At 33.7% G+C, this 21,752-nt stretch overlaps 1 protein-coding gene across 11 annotated transcripts in view; it reads left to right on the top strand.

The window, feature by feature from the left end:
• LOC130450496 (chromodomain-helicase-DNA-binding protein 7) overlaps positions 1-21,752 on the top strand; it is a 65,440-nt gene that overhangs the window by 40,359 nt on the left and 3,329 nt on the right. For 3 of the 11 annotated variants that reach the window (XM_056788901.1, XM_056788910.1, XM_056788902.1), the window contains 13 exons: positions 4,906-5,191; positions 7,700-7,834; positions 10,817-10,861; positions 12,585-12,730; positions 14,043-14,387; positions 14,506-15,801; positions 16,353-16,506; positions 16,601-17,012; positions 17,317-17,442; positions 17,818-18,183; positions 18,319-19,074; positions 19,547-20,013; positions 20,117-20,455. In XM_056788901.1, the coding sequence (XP_056644879.1) occupies positions 4,906-5,191; positions 7,700-7,834; positions 10,817-10,861; positions 12,585-12,730; positions 14,043-14,387; positions 14,506-15,801; positions 16,353-16,506; positions 16,601-17,012; positions 17,317-17,442; positions 17,818-18,183; positions 18,319-19,074; positions 19,547-20,013; positions 20,117-20,455 (4,873 nt within the window). Of the gene's footprint in view, positions 1-4,905; positions 5,192-7,699; positions 7,835-10,816; positions 10,862-12,581; positions 12,731-14,042; positions 14,388-14,505; positions 15,802-16,352; positions 16,507-16,600; positions 17,013-17,316; positions 17,443-17,817; positions 18,184-18,318; positions 19,075-19,546; positions 20,014-20,116; positions 20,456-21,752 lie in introns of all 11 variants that reach the window. The other 8 variants (XM_056788912.1, XM_056788905.1, XM_056788911.1 and 5 more) reach the window with 6 other exon arrangements.

The raw sequence follows: 21,752 nt of genomic DNA, 5'->3' as shown, positions 1-21,752 counted from the left end.
AGACAAAAATTCCGTATTAGACGTCCTTGTGGTACTTACTTATCAGTAAATCTAAATTTTTTCGAAATTATTCGATATCATACCCGAAGCTTCGTTAAGACCCGATCGTGCTTGAGATTCGCGAGTATACACATAGATTTCCCTCCCGCACATCGGTGACGGCCTCTTCATATAGAAGAGGGCGTCGAAGTGGCTTTTCTGTTTGTATGCGCACATCAAATAACGACTAGAACATCTCTCGGGTTGTAGGTATGTGCTGGCTGTAGATATAGAAGATTTATTATGTTTCTGAAACTAATGGTTGTTTTTCCTTGGTACAACATCAGTTTGAGCAATTCTTCTTTCTATCCGGTATCCTCCTAAATCTATATTATGTAGTGCCTTGTATTCAGTACGTAAGTGGATGGATGTTTCCTACAAGAGGCTAGAAAATGTCACTCAATACTGGGATATTTCCTCCAAGAGTCTGTTCAAAGAAAATGTCACTGAAAACTACACCGCGTCAACACTTTCATAATAAAGCTGGACCCTTTCACCAAATAACTTGAATATTGAAAAATGAATTATGTCCAGAGAGTAATTTTTCCTATTTAAAAAAGCAGCATTCTTAGTGACAATAATTACAGCAAAGTTTCAGAAATTTTACAACATAGCCATTACCGAATTTGACACTATTCGTATCTTTCGTCACTTTTCGTAAATTTGCGTTGGAGTCTTATGAACGCAAGTATTTAATCTCCGCGCATTTTTGTTATGCAATATCCATGTAACATAATATTGTACATTATGTTGTTGGTTAGTAAAAATATATGGCTGATGTTGTGGGTAATAAGAAAAACGGATTCTCTTGCCCACCTTCGCTTTTGTTTCTCTTTGTACACATTGCTGACTTTGTTTATAAGTGCTCGGATCCATACTCAAATAATCAGATCTTATTTCCAGTATTCACCTGACTCATCCAGCTCCTTCTACACTACAAATCCTCGTATATCGCTCTCGGAATTTCTCTTTGTTCATTCATGGCATCATCTTTGTGCGAATCTTTCGGATTTTTGGTCTTGAACATTCTTGACATTTCGCGGACAAGTTCTTTGTTGATATTCAACTTATTAGTTAACACACGGATGTTAATAGCGTGCGCAAACGGTTGATATTCAATTTATCAATAAACATACGAATGGTTGAAGACAGTTTGATGCCTATAGCGTGCGCAAACTGTTAATATTCAACTTATTAGTTAACACACGAATGGTTAATCGCCAGTTTGATGTGAATAACGTGCGCAAACGGTTGATATTCAATTTATCAATAAACATACGAATTTTTAAAGTCAGTTTGATGCCAATAACGTGCGTAAAAGGTTAATATTCAACTTATTAGTTAACACACGTATGGTTAAACGTCAGTTTGATGCGAATAACGTGCGCAAACGGTTGATATTCAACTTAATAGTTAACACACGAATGGTTAATCGCCAGTTTGATGCGAATAACGTGCGCAAACAGTTGATATTCAATTTATCAATAAACATACGAATGGTTGAAGACAGTTTGATGCCAATAGCGTGCGCAAACTTTTAATATTCAACTTATTAGTTAACACATGAATAGTTAAACGCCATTTTGATGTGAATAGCGTGCGCAAACAGTTAATATTATTTGCTAAAATTGTTGATGTTCGCGTCGATGTGAGTGGCAACTGCGCTCTTTCGCGAAGATCTTTTTTTTTTCTGATTCAGGATCCTCTTCAAACCACTACGTCTATTTAAATAATCATATTTTTGACATACAATAAGTATAATTTGTTAAGGATTTCGGTTTTTCGTTAAACATTGAATCACACGACATTTTTTAGAAAACATGTATAAAACACAAACTAAACATGCTATCGACTTGGAACTTAGACTAAAACGGAAATAGAAAGACTCTTTGCTAAGCAGATGTTACCTGCTACTAAGTTTTACCGGACCAGAAAATAGTTTTGATCGAAACTATAGTTGAAAGTATATAAATAAACGTATATCATATTTTTTAAAACAATTCTACAAAGATATGTGATTCGAAAACTTACCAAAGGAGTTCAAATTCCAAAGCTACTTACAAATCGACTGTTTATATACTACGATGTAAAAAAATCTGATTTCTGTGATCTGCTTGAGGTGTCGCTATTTTATTTTTTATTAGTATATCGCTGTTTAGTCTTACTATTTATTTTAATCATTTATATTTTAATCTCCCTTACTAACCGAAACTAGTACGAGTTGCTTTGAGGATTTTTGGTAATGGTAGATATAGACATTATAGAATGGGTATTGCGTTAAACAATTTTTTGGATATCACTTTTGATGTTCGCTGTTGTTGCTTAATCTCATAAAATTACAAATTTGGTGTGCGTTTATCATTTACATTTCGAGTTTCAGTTTTTTAGTATCAACTACATTACTCGCCAAGTCCATCGAGTTTAACCGAGTGTAGAGACACTCTTTCGTGCAACCTCGCCTCACTCAACTGGTCGATGGTTGCGTCCGAGTTTCGCCTCGAGGGCTCGAAGTGAAACGAAGTTTGAGTTCTTTGCGAGGTTGCACTGGTCGAAGCGAGTAGTGTAGTGGATCTATTAGAATCACTTATCATGCATATAACTAACGCAAACGTATTAAGCCCAGTGTTGCCAGAAGAACATAAATCTGCAGCTAATTATTTGCCATTCCTAAAATGATGTTTATAATGTTGAATATATTTTTTTAAATAATTTTTTATTGCCTGATTGAGAGAATAGTGGTTACACTACCACTACACCAACACTCACAATTACACTCTCTAACGTGTGTTTCGATAACCAAATTATCGTCTTCAGAGATTGATTAAGAGAAACTGGTAAGAATTAAGAAATTTGAAAATATTCAATGACGATTATTAAATGTAAGGTAATGTAACGGTATTATTAAAATTATAGAAATAAAAATAATTGATAGTGTTTTGTTATTTTTTACGAACTGAATTTCAATAACTTATTCAACATGTTTAAGGAAGATTTGAAAAAAATCAAGTTTTTTGTTCGCAATTCGACTCATTCAATTTTGGTTGTTAAATACGTAAACTGAATAGAGACCGAAATCAACCATATAATCATCTTCGTCACCAACAACATTTTGCTGTCTAATGTGCAAACTTTTTATGTTGGACCGATAAAAATCCATTATTCTTCGGGTAAATGTTATCAAGATGCCATTTTGGACTTAATCCAAATTTAGGTCGGTAAGAAAATGTAGCGTTCGAAACCTATGAAAAACTGACCAGCCATCCTAATTTATTGATATTTTCCAAGGTTAACCTTAAAAGGTGCGATCTAGGATTGTTATAAAACGCCACTCTGTTTTCTTTATGTTTTCATTGGATAGTTCCTATACTCCAAATTTCTGTTTAGAAGCTTCAAGGATTCCATTCTTAAATCTCCTCCTCAACGCTCTTGAAAAATCGACAAAGTCCGACTACGTTAATAAGCCTGGCAATACTGTCGAAAAATATTAAAACGAAGCATGTTCGTGGTTCAGACAGTGTATCTGTGTCATGATTACACGTGCTAGTCGAGTAGACGCGTTTCCAGTATGAATAACCGATACAAAGTCACGCTTCAAGAAAGAGCTTTTTTGTTATATATGCCTACGAACACAGATTACGAAATTTCAACCTCAATTTCCGAACTCGCCGCTACCAAATCGTTCAGTGTGAACACGTACCAGAAATTCTTAAAAACGGGCTCTGTTGCGGACGCGCCGCGTTCTGGACGACCGATATCAGTAACTACTAACGAAAATATGGAAACATTAGCGCTAGCGTTAGTTATGATATATGATCGTCCTTTACGACTAATGCTGAAACGACTGCACTATCGATTATACCGCCCGCGTCTGTACCGTTCACTTCACGAGGATGATATCGATCGCAGATTGGAATTTTGCGAGTGATACCTCGGATGCAGTCAGGATGATCCGCAGTTCCAGCATTCCATTTTGTGGTCGGTTGAAGCAGACCTAAATCTGAACTGCGTGTACTGGAACGAACAGAATCTTTACGTCTTCCTTAAAGAAGAATTGAACTTGTCTGGGGTGTATGTGTGTGTGTGTGTGTGTGTGTGTGTGTGGAGGGCAGGTATCCATTCGGGGTTTCGTCGATGGTCACGTGACGGGCAAAGTTATCTGGAAATGCTCGAAGATTTATGCGTGCAACGATCCAAAACTCTCGAATATTCGAGTTTCATGCAGGATGGAGTTTAGCTGCACTACAAGTTATGTGTGCGGAAGTACTTTATTACTCTTTTTTGAGAATGGATGGGCAGACGAGGATTCATTGAGAGGTCCGCACGCTCATGTAACCTGACATGATAGGTCTTCCCAAGGACCCTTCTTCACATGCTTCGCCGGGTCTGCTACTCCGTTGAGAGACGTTGCCATATATGCATTGAGCAAAATGGATCGGTTGATATTTTTATGTTCGAACAAATTATAGGAGACCCAAACACCTATTTTAGTTATTCCCTAACTTGCTACAAATATTCTTGGATCGTCGACTAAGGTTGGTTAAGGTTGTATAAGATTTCCTCGATTAGTTGGCATGGATTTGCTTCCACTTCTGTTATTAGTATGTCGTTTTCTATGTGTTTTGTGATTAGGGTGATGCATACTGAGACCCAAAGGATCATTATTACCGGATCTGAACCTACGAACACTTGGATAAATATCGGAATTTTTTTTGGTTGCGAAACTTGGATATGCTCTTCTGGTTTTTGGCTGGCCATTCCACTCCAAATTAGTAGTTACTCGATAAAATTTAATTATAATTTTCATATGATCACCAGATTGCATTTAATAAACGGAACTTTTTTTCTTAAATGTATCCCTTTTCACAGCAATGAAGATGACGTTGAAGACGACGATACTAATGAAGAATCGAGTGTTAAATTTAAAAATAGAGATCCTTCCGAAGCAAACTCGGAAATCGCCGAACCGTCCCCTGGTCCTTCGGCATCTTCGGAAACGCAACCTCTCGATAGCGAAGATAGAGGCGTGGAAGAAGGTGACGATAAAAATTGGCCAACAATAACGGATCTTAATACGAGATTAAGAAGAGTTATTACATCGTATCAAAGAAATTGTCGAAAGGAAGAACAGAAATTAGCAGCTTCAAAGGCCAAGGTAAATATATATTTTATCTTGATAATATTTTAAAAACAATCATCTAATTGTTTCTAATTGTTATTACGTTATATTTGTTGTTTTATTCTAGAACGGGGTTGCCACTTGTAAAGAATGTCAATAACACTTTGGTTTATCTTTATGTGTCATTTTTATATTCACCAGTACACTTTTTTATAAACCCTTTGAAGTCACCTTTCTTTCCGTTTTTAAATCAAGTCAAACGCAGAAGAGTTCTGAATTTGTGGAACGACAAAAACGCAATCATTTAACTTTACACGAACCCCTTCTGTTAAAACTAGTTTTTACTAATAAAAACTAGTGTTGACTAAATTCATAGAAGTTAAAACTAGTTCTTTTCCACATTTTTTACTAGAATTTACTGTTGAACCATGAGGTCGTTCAAAACTAGTAAAGTAAATTGTAAGCCACGATTAATCAAAAACGTGTAATTCGAGTCAATTAAAAGTCACGTTCCGCTAGAAAAGCGACTCTAATAAATAACTTTGTACCTATAACATTCGATCAAGTAATGCCAAGATTCATTATATTTTGTATATATATCCAAACAGTAAGTGATTTTAAAGAAATGGTTCTATCACTTTCCCACGGATTGGAGGCCTCTCACCTTCAATCAAGGAAATTTACTAGTGAGAAACGTGGTTTGGATTGTAAAAAAATCTTTTAAAACTTGAAGCACGTTAAATATATTATAAATATGATTCTACTGATTTGGGCAGTTTAAACTTTCGACCTCCAATCATTCTCCTGAATACTCTGAATAAATTCCACTGAAGTTTGCAAGTGCATCTTCAGAGTCTTTTAAGCTGTGATATCTCTTCCATTTTTGTTTGTACAAAAAAAATTTGACATCAAATTGCAGAAAATTGTAGATTCTATAACAAAACCGAACTAGATTTTCTAAGACAATTTTGTTCGACTCTTAATTTTTCGAAAATTGAACTAAAATTTTAAAATATAGAGTAAATGATCCTAAAACATTTGGTGCTTTCAAATTTTGAAAATTTGACATTAAATTGTAGGAAATTGTAAGTTCTATAACAAGATGAAACTAGATTTCCAAAAATAAAGTTTTCCGACTCTTAATTTTTCGAAAATTGATAAAAAATTTGAAAATTTGTTTATGCTGCAAGTATAATAAAAAAGTAAAGTAAAGAGTAAAATTTAAAAAGGGTCTAATACACTTTCAAATTTTGAAAATTCGATGTATATAGTGGACTAATTCTAATATATTCCGAGCTTTCGAAAATATGTATATATTCATCGTTTGGGAATCAATTCAATATTCAAATTGACGCTTCTTAGAAGCCTCTGGATTTCAATATATTTTGATAAAGACTGAAAGTAGCCGAAACGTCAAAAATTTTATCTATCTTTCATGTTTTAGAGAATCTACTTGCCAACTCTTATATTATTTCGAATTTTAATAGTTCGAAACTATTGTTTGCCGGAGAAAACAACTACCTTCCTGGCTAATGCTGCGACGAATATTGAATTACATCTCCTATGAAGAATGTAATGTCTCTCGACCTTTTTGTCGATATTAACATCACCAATGGCTCGCAATCACAAGAGGTTTATGATCATTTGCTAGTTTCGACGTTATTACGTCTCATCAGAGTGGTATAACAACTCCCGCTCAAGCTTGAGACTCGAACTGGAGTCAGAATCGGCAAGCGTTGCTATTATTTGGTTCCTGTAGTTAAACATTCCGAACCATCAGTAAATTAAAGCGTAGTTGGCGATTATTTGAAGTCAACAATGTGGATATACGAGGTGCATCTAATATATCCAAACAAGGACCGGGAATACTTTTACTAATGTGGCAAGTGATTAGGGCAGCTCAAACTTTAGACCTGAATACTCTATATCTCTCTCTATATATATACTCTATAACAAAATCGAACCAGATTTTTAAAAAATTTTGATGGAAATGTGTGAAAATATAGAAAAAATGTTTCTGAAATATTTGGTGCTTTAAAATTTTGTTCATTTTACATCAAATTGTATGAAACTGAAGAAATTTCAATTATTAATATAAGAAAGTTTATTATAAAATTTGGTATTATGAAAACAAGGGCCGGGAATAGTTTTACTAATGGTGGCAACTTCGTATACGAACTTTTTTAGATCTCATACCTGACAGTAAATGTGCTTAGCGCTTGATTGTAAACTCTTTTAAATGTAGATTTTTACTTATCATCTAGACCTACATTGTTTATATTTGTTATTATCTATTTATAAAATGTATGTGTTGTGGTGAGTAACAATGTTAGAAGTTGAAAGATACTTTCGATTATTTTGAATATATATTTTTTTAAAACTAAGTGAAATAACTCTCATTTAGAAACATTTTTACTCGCTATATATTTCTGGATTCATTCATCATCAATTCTATCTACCCTGTACCCATCCATCTCTTGTGCACACGCATGAGCGTCATGGCTGTGTCGGGTAGTTAGTAGTGAAAGTATTGCACTTGTACAGACCCCCCAGATAGATACTGCTCTCTCCTCTCCCCTGGCCGCTCTGGCGCAAGTATCGCAGCAATTCGATCCGAGAGATGCGGCTGCCCTTGGCCTCCAAGGATGGGACCTACAGCAACTGGCCCTTTATTTACTGGTAAGTACGAAGAGTGCAGCCGTCTTTAGGTCAGGCCTTCAACAAGTTCAAAAAGGAAAAGAACAATTTTTTTTCAAACAACTACATATTCCTTAGTTTTATTTTGTTAATAAATTTCTTCTGAGCTTTCAGTTATACGAATAATATGAATTAGGCAGATAACCGTAAACTGTTGATCGTTCTCAATGAGGGCTATTGAATATTCCACTAGAGACGCTGATGTAGAGTGAAGTCTTGTCTAAAGTGCTATTTATTTGACAGGTTTTTATTCATAATCATCGGGGTTGAAATGTTTTTTGAACTGATAGCGTTGTAACAAATTTCGACAGCTATACTTCAAGACCTCACTCACAGGTCGCGCCAATTGGTGGTCGTAAAAACTGTAGCACTTATTGTCAATTAGGCTGTAATAATGATGAGCACCTTTTTTATCAATGTTCTGTCACACGCAAGTAGCATGCTAGCAATTTTTCTATTCCAAATTTTGGTTTCATTGTAGCACACTTATTAATTTTTACTTGTTTGTGCTGTTTTTTGATCAATAAAAACCAAATAATTTGCAATAGAGTGTACTTGGGAATTTATGTTATAGAAAAAACTCTTCATTTACACAAACATCACAATTGAAAAAATTCCAACAAAAGTAAAATTTCGAAAATATTATTATTATTCAACGTTTCCAACCATAAAAAAATAATATTTTGGAAGATACGTTGTTTTGATAGAATAAAACTTCTCTTTAACAAATGCAATAGTTTTTCTTTAAATTAGGCACCGAAACATTCACCATATCAGCATAGTAAGAGATATTCATGTTAATCCTTTGTTTCTAAATAACCACGAGTGAGCCAAGACCAATTTAGATGGAGGTTGCCTGCATTATCCCAACCAAACCTTTTAAATAATCAATAAACTTCCATAACCAAAGAAGAACGATTAAATGGGTCAATCTAAGTATGGATACTTCGTTAGAGCCATCCCACATTGTGAACTTCCTGGACAAAATGGGATTGATAGATCAGCTGTAAATATTGCGCACCCTCCAATGCCACATGCACACAATAGAACCTTAGGATCACATACATACATTCCTAATCAATAAATATTACAACTTTTGAATCCTAAAATACTATGTTTGTTGACCTTATGGAAAGATAAAACTATTTTTGCTTTCTTGGAATCCATTGTTTCAACTTTCTTTTTATTTATAGGGTGTACCTATGTTTCATCAACTATAACATATCGACGTATCGTTTGAATTTTTAATGCGAGCGAGCTTTTGATCAGCATTAATGAATCGCGACACCCGCGATTTTTATGGAAAATGTTGCATACTCCAGACGTTCAGCTTTACACAAAATAATTTTCCAAGTTGTTTTTAATTTTGTATTAAAAATTCTGTACTCGTTTTAAAAATTTCTGTACTTTAACTGTAGTTAAATCAAAGGTTATTTAATTTCTTCTTCAGTTTTTTCAGGCCACTTTTGAAAAATGTGATCAGATTTTAGCACAATCAATTCAATCATGTCGTATTTCAATAAACTATCGATTTTTTGACAAACTTTCAATCGATTTTACTCGCTTCACAACTATTTTGTTTTTTCAATATTTATAGTGAGAAATAATTAGTTTCGGAATTAAAAATTGGTATAGTTTTCTGCCATCTAACTCAAAAATATTTTACTTCTTAACATAATAGATTTTTTCGCAAAACAAATCTTCGATTTCAAGAACTGTCAAAGTTACATCGATTCTGCGCATTTCAAAAATGTTTCTTAAAAGAATTTTCCACATCCAGTTCATTTTAATGCATGTTAAAATAACTTTTAGCCATCCTTACCTTTTTCATGGTTTTTAAAAAAAAATTCCATTTTCAGGATTACATTTACGTAACTTTTCATCGGTTTCTTTAATCGTTTTTCCACGTAAAACATAATATTAACGTTCTTTATATGAGTAACCTTGAAGTAACTACAAGCTTCTCTTCTGATGGGATTTATTTTTTTCCATTTAAGTATTTATCCCAGTTATATCAACCCTATGACAAAATATTTATGTGTGTATCGATTTTGTAGGTTTTTCTATGAGATACTTGAGGATCAAAACTTGAATTGTCTGTAAAGCGTAAAAACCTTCGCCTTTAGTTTCATATAAAGGGTGTTTCAATTGTTCTTCTAGAAATATATAACTCTAAAGTTGGTTTCCCAATTATCGCTTGTAAAATTAGGGACCCCAACAATATTTTCCTCTCAGCTTCGTTTGTAATCTTCCATTTTCGAATGTGGTTTCAATTCCGGATTATTGGGTGGCATACAAATTCCCTTGTTTTGTAATTAATTTTATAAAGTCTTCATCTAAAAACTTATATATTGACTACATACGTCCCGCCCCCTCCAGGGCGCTGAGATTAATTTCCAAAGAACTAAACTTATCCACCTCCTTAACAGTTTATTATTCCCTTATTGAGTCGCATCTCCAATATGTCATTTCCTTCTGGTGCGTCTCAATTTGAGCGAATCTTCAAACTACAAACAACAAAAGAGAGCTGTTAGATATTTACTCGGACTAAACAGCTAGGCTCACTGCAGGGAATTCTTTAAAAGATTAAAAATTCACTCTCCAAGTTCAGAATTAGTTAAGGACTAAATATTTTACAATGCAAAAAATGCACAATCACTTGCCAATTGAAATCAAATCGATATCATGTTTGAGTGCCACAACTTTAACCTGGCACAAGTGTCGAATGAAATAATTTCTTATAAACACATAAAACGACTAACATTACCTACAGTTCATTGAGGGAATTTATGACTAATAGGAGTCATTGATGACCTGTATACAGTTTTTTGTACTACTTGGCTTTTTTTACAATTAATAAACTTACTCATTTTTTATTTAATATATAATTGAGAATAATATTTAATCATAATTTATAATTCAAGTATTGGGTATCCGGTATCAAATTTTCTTTCCTTTTTGTAGCCTGTTGACTCTATGGGGTCTGATCTAAATGGGCGGTATATTGAGGTAAGAATGAAAAATTTAAATATTTCTGAATGATGCCTAATTATTACGTAAAATTTTTCGTTTTTAGTTGTAGCATCGATATTTTTTTCGTTGGGATTGTTTACGAGCCCTTAAATTTTTCAATCTGCTAAAATTAAGTATAATTTGAAAGAATTATTAATATGAAATAATATCATTTATATTTTCGTATTTCCTAATGTTAATAACCAATTCTAATAATTATCATTGACAGAAATAATTTTGTATCTTAGGTATAGTCGTTGTTATTTTTCTAATATTGTCTAAAATATTTATTTAAAATATCATCCTTCCTCTAAGCTATTATTTTATTACTGCATTATCATCTTTTGCGATATCAATTTTATATTTTCCAGTAATATTTCTATTTCAACGTTTATTATATAATAATTCTAATATTAAATAACTCATTTACTCGCATTCATACGCTTATATTTTCAATCATACACTTGTTTGGGTCTAAATTAATGATGAATCTTCTCAAATGTCAAATAAGTTATTACTGAACGCAATGCTTAGACTACCTCTACACCAAAACTCACAATTACACTGTCTGAAGCGCGTTTCGGGAACTAAATTATCATCTTCAGAGACGATAACTTGGATATCGAAACACGCGTCAGACAGTGTGATTGTGAGTTTTGGTGTAGTATTATTCTAAACAGTTTGTTCAGTATGAATATCATTAACAATTACAAAAATTCCAACTTACATAAATTATTGATATTAGTAGTTCATTAATATTATTTTAGTAATTTTTTATCATATTTATTTTCCTTATTCTTTTTCAATTATATCATCAATTTTCCTTAATTATTATTTATGTTTGTTTTATTTCACAATTCTTTACATCGATAATTCAAAATATTTGTGTAAACATTGAAAAAGAATCAAATTTTTTTCATATAGTTGGATTTATAATTATCACAAATAAAAGGTGACCCAAAATTAAAGCAAGTTTTGAATTACAAAGGAAACAGATTTTGTTCTCCGCATTATTTTTTTATTTAATGATGATTAAACATAGAATAAAATTATGTATTGACTAAAACACATCGTGAAAACTACTTCCAATAACTTGTTTGCCATATACTCACTCTTCTATCGACATAACTATAATTAAGGCTGGATTTAATATCTTCCTGTAATACTCAGGTGGTTACTCACCTACTTGGTGGCTTGGATTTTGTGACTCCATTCGATACTTGATCGTTAGGCCTCAGTTGTTGTTCAGTGTTGATAGAATTTTGAGAGCATCGAGGTGCAAATGTTTTGTGAGTATATGTTGTAGAGAGTGACTTGTATGTGTGTGTTCTTAGCTTCTCTGACTGATTCAGTCTTCTTGCGTTTTCTAAATAATCTTCCCTCTTACGAGTTGAAAATACAAACTTTCATTATTAACGAGAGATTGTTCAATAAAGAAAATTACACACTGTATAAAATAATTCTCTATTTTTGCTACCCTCAACTCTCAATTGTCACATTATTCTTTTTTTCAAGTTTACCAAGAATTTATTGTGATAAATTCATACCAATAACTATTCTAATTGCAAATCTATAAAATGAGTAAATTGCGAATTTGTTGTATATTGCACAAAATGATAATGTGGTAAAAATTTCAATTTTTTTCCTTTTACTAACTTATTGCATGTTTACTAACTGAAATAAAATATATACCAAGAATTGATACTCATAATTTCAGAAGATGGAAAGACAAGGTAAACAATCTTTAGAAGCATTGCGCGATCCAGTCAAGGAAAAAGAAAAATTAACGATTGGAAAACGATGGTCGAAACGTGAAGAAGCAGATTTCTTTAGGGTCGCATCTTCGTATGGTGTCATATATTACAGGTATACAAATATTTCATTAGATGTTCAAAAATGTGTAATCAAAAATGAATAGCAAAATTTTTCGTTTAGTTTGGTGGTAAACTAGATCCCTATTATGTATATAATGTGCTTCAGGCAGAGCTGCTAGCAATATAAACCTTTATGCTCAGAGGTGTTTGAATTGAAACCCCGAAGGCTATTGGGTGCACGTCCAAGCCAACTTGCGAGAACCTTGCGAAAAATGAGCAAATACTCCATATTATGGACCAAAGCCCCACTCCAACAATTGAATCAGTGAAGGGTCAGATGGAGTCTTACTGAAGGAACACTCTAAAACTAAGAAAATCCAAATAATTCATAACCATATCAGTTGAGAAGAAGAAATGACATAAAATTGATAGTCTTCTGAAAGGTCACTACCCCTTCAAATACCATCTTAAAACGATAAGCATGATAAATGTCGACAACTACAAATACTGCGAGCAAAAGGCATAAGTACCTCTAAGGACACTTGGAGCGGTTGTATAAAAGACTTGTACTTTGAGAGGAGTCCACAAATTTTGGAGGTAGAACAATGAGATGCAGAGTCGTGTACAAAATAAATTTTTAGGTATAAGTGCAGAGGGACTGAAAAGTCAAAACGATTGCCCACTCTAAGCCCTGTCAATATTAATCAATAATTTGTCTTATCGATTCTTTGCTGTACTGTAATGTTTTACTTATTTATTTATATAATTTCTAATCGTGGGGTTAATTAATAAACACTGTCTCTTATGTCCTGTATTTATTTAAACACTACACTAACTTCACTTATCACTATCACTTAACTAACTTGAGTAATTAATTTAAATTCTTCGATTACTTTCTATTTTGGTCTGTTCACTACGACTATTTATTATAAACTTCTGGAAAACAAATAAATAAATAGACCTTGAAATATTTCAAAAGAAACAATGTAAATGAACCGCAAGCTATAATAGAAACTTTTATGAAACAAACATCGAAGGGATTCAGGGTATTTACAACTTACATAAAAGGCACCGCGCTTTCGTCGAATTTTAGAATTCCATTACATCCAGGCAGAACCGGCTCCAAGATCCATATAGCGGACTTGTTCGTAACAGTACTTTGCTTGTAAACCAATAATGTCATATCTTGCTGGTATCTAATATTCATTCATTTTACTTATCTCCGTTTCGTGAATTTTTCTTTCTTAGTTTCAAAGCTTCTGTTGAGTAAATCATTATATGTAATTTTATAAATCTACATTTTTATTAATTCTAATTTTATTTCTTATCCTTTTAACCACAAATTTTTCTCTATTCCTACACAGGAAAAAGAAATCTTACGATTGGATCAAATTCAAACAACTGGCTAAATTAGAAAAAAAGAGCGACGAGGAATTAACTGAATATTATAAACATTTTGTAATGATGTGTAAAAAACAAACGGGTATGAATATAGAAGAAAGCAATTATGACAATACCATAGAACATATATCTGAAGAAAAGGCAAGAAGAACCTTGGAGAGATTAGAATTATTGTCCCGAATTAGAGAAGAAATTTTGACACATCCAAAACTAGACGAAAGGTTGAGAGTATGTCTTACTTCAGCAGATATGCCAGATTGGTGGATTGCTGGTAAACATGACAGGGACTTGTTATTAGGTGTAGCGAAGTGAGTAAATTTTTTATATTTGATGAACTTACTTTCATATTTATATTAATTTTCTTTAAAAATTTGAAGAAAATACTCCTACCGAAAATTTACATACTAAATTTTTTGTTACTTTCAGACACGGCCTAGGAAGGACTGACTACTACTTGTTAAATGACCCAGATCTATCTTTTCATGCAGTTCTTCGGAAAAAAGTTCGTACTGATACGACAGACACTAAAGATGCTATTAAATTAGAAAGTCACGAGGATATTTTGAAATTTGATAAAGATGAGATATTGGTGAAACTAGAAAAGGGCGAAGGAACACTGAAAATCGAAAAAGTGGCACATAAAAAAGAGCCCGCTGAAAAGAAAATGGAAGAAGACAATAAAGTTAATTTAACAATAGTTAAGAGCGAGGTGATTGAAAAAGAAACGCTTAAGGAAGAAGAAGATAAAGAGGAGGAAGAAGAAACTAAGTGTGAAGTAAAAGAGGAATTGAAGGAACCTGAGGTAAAAGCTGAAGAAGCAAATGCGGAAATTGAAGATACTGAAAAAAAAGTAGAAGCCGAAACTGTTAGTGAGAAGGCGGAGAAAGAACCAGAGTCAGAAGATCTTTCAAAAGCAAAAGAAGAAAAGAAAGACAACAATGAAGAGTTGAAGAAATTGGCAGAAGCTGAAGCAGATTTATGTTCAAAACAAGCAGCTGAGCTTAAAGCCATGTTTCCAGACTTGGAGGTTATTCAACCTCTTTCCAGGCTCTCCCAAGTTGACACTTTTGTGTTAAGAGATAAACCGGCAGCGGGAGCTTTAGATTTTAGTGAAACTACAGTTGCGCAACTTTTCAATAACGCTGTGAAATGGCCCAAAGAATATGCCATACAAGTAAGATTACAGCATATTATCTACGCTGTAGAAACTAAAGAGTGGCCTGTTACAAAGAGCTTTTCTGCATATGCCACTGGCATTGGCAATGAATTTGACATTCCAATCCATGAAATACCTAGTGAGCCCGTCAAAAGAGAAACTTCTACTCCATTGTCTATTGGTGAAACCGAAATTATATCAGTTAATGCAGCCGATAGATTTGGTGTCAATAAAAAGCGTAAAAGGCATATAGCCATAGATGTGGAAACAGAAAGAGCAAAATTACATGCCTTGTTAAATAGTAGTCATGTGACTAACCCATTACCCTCTAAACATCAATTGACATGGGAAAATGAAGACTCTGAAGAATCTAGAAGATCCACACCTGTTCCTCAAAGTAATTTACAACCTCCTCCTGCCCATCAACAGACGTCAAGGATGAATTTATCTACATTAAAAATGCCATATGATCTTCAGTATCATCCTCCTGTAGCTAAGACCATTGGGCAGACCACGGTTATTCCAGGAACTAGTAGTACTCTTACCCCCATTGACTTGAGCTCAAGGTAAGATAAATCTCTTCTAATACCATCTAATTGAAATCTAGTAAATTTCTTTTTTATGGAAGGTTTTAGTTTATATCTTTGAGTAACAAAAAAATAGATAAATTTGACAGATTTCCAATATTGGCTACCACAAATGAATTTGTCATTAGAGGCACTCGTGTGCTCCGAAGTATCACCGTTTGGTTGCTATAAAGATAGATAAAACTGACGTCAATTTTATTTATCTTTCAAAAATTATTAAAAAACTAATTTTGAAACAGATGAGACCTAAAATTGAGAAGATTTAGAAACATAAACATATCAAAAGATCTAAGATGAAAAGTACTTGCTAGAAACAGGGAAGCTTGAAAAATCCGACGCCTGAAAAGGTGATAGATAAAAGAGGATTTTAAAAAAACTGCAAACTTTCGCAGTGATGTTTTCTTCAACTTTTATGTACTATAATTTGACACTTTGGATTTTTAGTAGTGCACTAAAGCTTTAAATAAGTATATGTATATTTGTGAGTTTGTGATAATGCAGTAATAAACAGAATGTATATTCTTTTTCAGCATTCCGAAACCACCTGAAAAGACATCTAATGTAGATTTGCAAAGTGAAGTTCAAGATTTTTCTGTTAAAAAGTCATCCACGCCTATAAGTACGTCCAAAACAGGCAACAAATTGGACGATACCCTTTCAAAATTGATGAAACGCAAGAATTGTGTAAGTATATTTCAGATTAGACATTGATAATCATTTAATCAATTTAATTTTTTTTCTTTCACAAAATAGTTGTCATAAAATTCTTATTTTCTAGCCGGAACCCGAACCACTAGTTGGCAAGGAAAAGAAACGCAAGAAGCTTGATGAAATTGTACTAGGTCTTTCTGCTGCTAAAGAACAATCCTTGTTTACGCCAGAGTCTTCTAAAAAGCAACAGGTTACTCCAAGCGTAACTGTTACTCCTACCTCAGCCCCCGTAAGCACCTCACATAATCCTACTCAAAAACCATTCACCATAACCGTTACTTCCGTTCCTTCCACAGCTCCCTCTAGTCGTAGCAGTTCTCTTTCTCAAAATATTCTACCTTCGTTACCTACCGGTGGTAAAGACAGTTTCTCTACTTTCCTGGCACAGGCTGAACAACAAAACATGTTATTAAAGAAGCAACAGCAGCAGCAACAGCAACAACAGAGAAAAAGTTACGAAGCTATGATAGCTGATATTGGTAAGATTATGCAAATTAATATTTTTTTTTTCAAAATTACATTACCTATATATCATTGTAATCAAATTATAAAGTCTAGACCATTTCTCAGTATCCATATTTTAATGAAATCATTGAAACTTGCTAAAACAAACATTCAAAGCAATCAAAAACTTTCAGTTGGAAAAATCATGTTAGTACTGCTAAATGTAATTAATACTTGTTGTGCATTTGTTGTTTGTTGTAACAAGTACTATTTTTTGAACTCATTCTAAATGCTTATAATGCTTACGCAAAAATCAACAAATAATTTGATAATCGATAGCAGGTAAAGATTCCTTTTCGAGTTTCTTGGCACAAGCTGAAGAACAAAATATGTTGCTCAAGAAACAGCAAGAACAACATCAACAACAGCAGAGGAAAAGTTACGAAGCAATGATTGCCGATATCGGTAAATAAGTTTTTCGTATCTAGGAATGGAATTTATATTTAGTTAAAAATCAGTATTTTTCTTACTGGGAATATAAGGTTCCCCAGTATCTTTGTTGTTATTTGTATTGGTAATTTCTTACTTATTTATAAACATTGATGATTAATTGTAATTTTTCGTTATAATTTTGGAGATTACTCATATGAATATTTCCTCATTCAAAGATTCTCATATTTTTCGTCCATCTAAAATGCACACTTAATTTTTGTAGTATTTTTTATAGCTGCATGTCGCTTTAATGTGCATGAGTCATCGACATTTTTCATATTTGTAATGCTTCTTAACATCTTATGGAAAAATTATTTACAAAATTCTTATATATTTTATTTTTAACAGGCAAAGTATCAGATTTCAGTTCCAAAGTAAACTCTTACTCACACGAGGCAAAGGTGAATAAATGGTTAGCAGAACAAAATGCTGCCTTAGCTGAACAACCATTATCTGCTGATTATCTAGCAGCAAGAAGAAGACGTCCAAGGGTAGATCCAACTCTATTAGACTGGAAAAAATTAACAGGAGACGAAAATGTTTCAGTTATACATAGAGTAACTGGCAAAAAATTAACCGGACCAAAAGCTCCAACTCTGAAAAGATTAGGACAATGGCTGATGGAAAATCCAATGTACGATATTGATCCAAAGTGGTCAGAATTAGTGAAAGAGAGAGGGAATTTGAGTCATGATTTACAGAAGAGGTTGCCAGGTAAAATAAATTCAATAGAAAATACGTATTTTCATTAGAATCAAAAATCATGTATAAATATATAAAAAATTATACTAGTCAAAATCATAAAGTCATAATTTATCATTAGTTTATTGAAATAAAATAAAATTTCAGGTCAACCAAGTGGTAGTAGCAGTACCAGTTCAAGCAAAAGTAAAGGAAATGTACCAGGTCGTCCACCTTTGTTATCAAGTCCAACTGGTTCAACTTCTAGTGTTAGTTCTGCCAACCTAACAACTTCTCTACCATCAAGCATGTCCTTCCCATCGTTAGGTACTTCAACTTTAGCCGGCCTTAATTCCAATCTACTTACCGGTCTGTCAGGATTAGGACAATTTGACCCGAAGACCAATCCTCTGTTGATGCCATTTGCAGGATTGCCTAATATGAATGCTTTGGGATCAATGGGTGGTCTAAGTAACCTTACTAATATGAATTTATTTGCGAATCTAGCCGGTTTGGGTTTACCTGGCTTAGGTAGTATGGATCCATCGGCTTTAGCTGGTGCTGCAACTGATACATCGAAAAATATCTCAAAATCTAGTACTAGTACTAGCAAATCGAGTAAACCTCAAGAGGCTCACAGTTCCAGTAAATCTCAGTCTAGTTCTAGTTTACCGACAACTAATCCATTTCCATTTTTCTTTCCAAATCCAAGTTTGTTGTATACTCCTTTGGGATTGGGGGGATTGAATCCATTTACTCTACAACCAGGTATGTCTGCAGCATACGATACGTTAGCACAACAATGCGGATTACTGAATGGCAATTTGAACCCCGCAGCTTCACCTAATAGCAGCTCAAAAATGAATAAACTACCCACTTCAAGGCCGCCTTCTGCCACAACAACAACTTCTTCGGGTAGTTCAGGTAAGATTACTGTTTATGTAAAGATGGAGGACCTGAAATAATATATTCTAAATATATCCAAATTTAAATATTTATATTTCTTTGTGGTATAATGTAACTTTTTTACTATTTTTTTTTGTCATCATTCTGATAATTAATACTTGCACCTCTTGGTGGAGGAAAATTGAACAAGTTTAATATAAAGCAGTTTGTTTTTTGCACATTAGATTTGACTAAATAAAACAGTAAAATTTTTCTTAAGTTTGTTCTTGTTTCACTGGCACTTAACACTGAACAATGTTCAGTAAACCTTGTTAGGGTGATGGTAAGAAATGTATGTAATTCACAAGAACATACATCGTCTGTTCTTATAGAATACAGCATTTATTCAATTGTTACTTGCCACTTTTGGAGGACGATATTAGAAGAAGCTAACAAACATCATCCACTTTAGAAACAGTTTAATTATATACTAACGAACTTCATTTTTCAGGACAAGGTCGACCAAGATCATCTAGTAGAGACGTGCACCTTCAACAGTTACTCTTACCACCTGATACTCAAATCCTTGAAAGTATTTCTAAAGCTGCAAACCTAGACATCACTTTGAAACAAGGCAAATCTGACAAAAAAGAAGACAAAAGAAAAGCTCTAGAAAATCTACGAGGTATGCTGCCAACTGATTTCTCTAGTTCAGTGAAAGAGAAAAAGACTGCATTACCAAATTTATCTGACTTCACGAAACTATTAGAGGCTCAAGTAAGTCAGAACTCCAAAAAATCTCAGGAGCAACAGATGAAAGAGGCGTTAGAGCATTTTAGTAGGACAAATATCGAGTTGGTAGCAAAAGCTATGAGCGAGGAACAGAACAAATATATGGCAACTGCATCATCAGTGTCACATAAAAGGCCTAGAGTATCTTCAGAATCTTCTGATAGAGCTCATTCAATAGAAACCGAGGTTAGTATGAACAATTTACATTAATTTAATCATGTGAATTTCAGTGTTTGACATATTGGAATAGTAAGTTTTTATTCTTAACCTATTTACTTTCTGTTAATAGGTAGAGCATCCTCCAGTAAAAAGAATACGAGATGCCTCCGACAAATCAAGAACACCCACGCCTCTTCCGACTCCGCCTACCCCAACTTCGACACCAACTCCCTCCTCAACGCCCAGTGTCACCCCAACAATGGCAATACCAACACCAGTAGTCCCACCACCAGTTTCCATTCCTTCGACGATGTCTAATGATCAGGAAGGTGTAGATATAGAAGCGTTGTTACCACCCTCAACAGTTGTGAAGGCGTCTGCGAGTCCACAAAAGACAGAAAAGCCGGATAAATCACCGGATTCTGGAAGATCTGTTACTCCACAAGAACCAGAACTGTCTGGGTCTAAAGTACGTACTTAAGGATATCAATGTATTTTTAGGCCAAAAACTTTCAAAATAAGTTGACTCTGAAACTTTATTTATTACAATAACACCCATAAAAGTTTTTTCATGGACACCATGTTTTCTAAACTATGCTTCATCAAAAACTATAAAATTATAATAACAAGTCGACAGCAATGGACAAATACAGAAATTGTGTTCCAACGAGGTTCATTAGTGTCTACACTGATGTGTCGAAAATAGAAAATTGACAAATAGGGGCAGGAATATATGGCCAAGACATAGTCCTAAAAAACAGATCTACCAATTTGTTTCAAAACGCCCCTTCATTGAACAAAGACGAGCCAAGAAGAGTTACTGGTATACTCACTGGACACTGTCCAGTGAATTACTATCTCAAGAACATGGGAGAACCTCCCGACAGTTTCATTTGAGCTTTTTAAACCTAGAAGAGGTAAGCCGCATAGCCTCCAAACAGGTAGCTCGTTGCTATAGATCAAAGTATTAGCGAAGTAGATTCACGGCCTTTACGCACTAGATTGTCTAATTTTAGTTATTTATTACCTTTTATAGTATACAAAAAGCCAGTACCAAGGCTCCCCAATCACAAAACTAACTAGGAGAAGTATCAGAACTGGAGAGGAAGTAAAAATCAAAACTGGCCGTGGAAAACAAACTCGCAATTTACAAAACTATTATAAAGACAATTTGGATGTTTCGTACGCCTCGTGGTACGTTTCAAACCACACTTTTCAAAAAGACTTGAAAATCCATTACATACTAGAAGTAATCGTAGATCAAAGTACAAAACACAGAATAAAACTGCACATGAATCCCCTACCTCAACCAGACAGAAAAATCAAAAGAAACTGGCGCGATGACCTGAAAGATAACTCAACAGAAGCTCAACAGCTCACAAGCCAACCAATTAGAACGAGTGTAAAGTTTTGATTGCTAATAGAACAAAATTATAAAAATAATTTGAATTGTATAAACTATATGGAAATAACATAAATTGCCTTAATTTGAGTAGATATTACAATATTCTGGAATATTCTAGACTATAGTGAAGAACATTTGACAATATACGAGAAGTATAAACTGGCTTTGTATAAAAACGGTGCACTTCAGAGACGGAAAGGAAGTTGAATACCAATCTAGAAAAATCCTCGAAATTTTATCAAACAGTTAAAAACCTTCATCTCTGTTAACCTCCATTTGTTTCAATAAATGAGTAAAATTTATCGATATGTAACAATTTCAAAGTTTTTGATTACAATAAATACGATTGTCTAACAAAAAC

The sequence above is a fragment of the Diorhabda sublineata genome, chromosome 11 (genome assembly GCF_026230105.1).
Source record: "Diorhabda sublineata isolate icDioSubl1.1 chromosome 11, icDioSubl1.1, whole genome shotgun sequence".
NCBI classification, from domain to species: Eukaryota; Metazoa; Arthropoda; class Insecta; order Coleoptera; family Chrysomelidae; genus Diorhabda; species Diorhabda sublineata.
The sequence above is the reverse complement of the archived record's forward strand: the minus strand, read 5'-3'. Positions and strand labels throughout refer to the sequence as shown.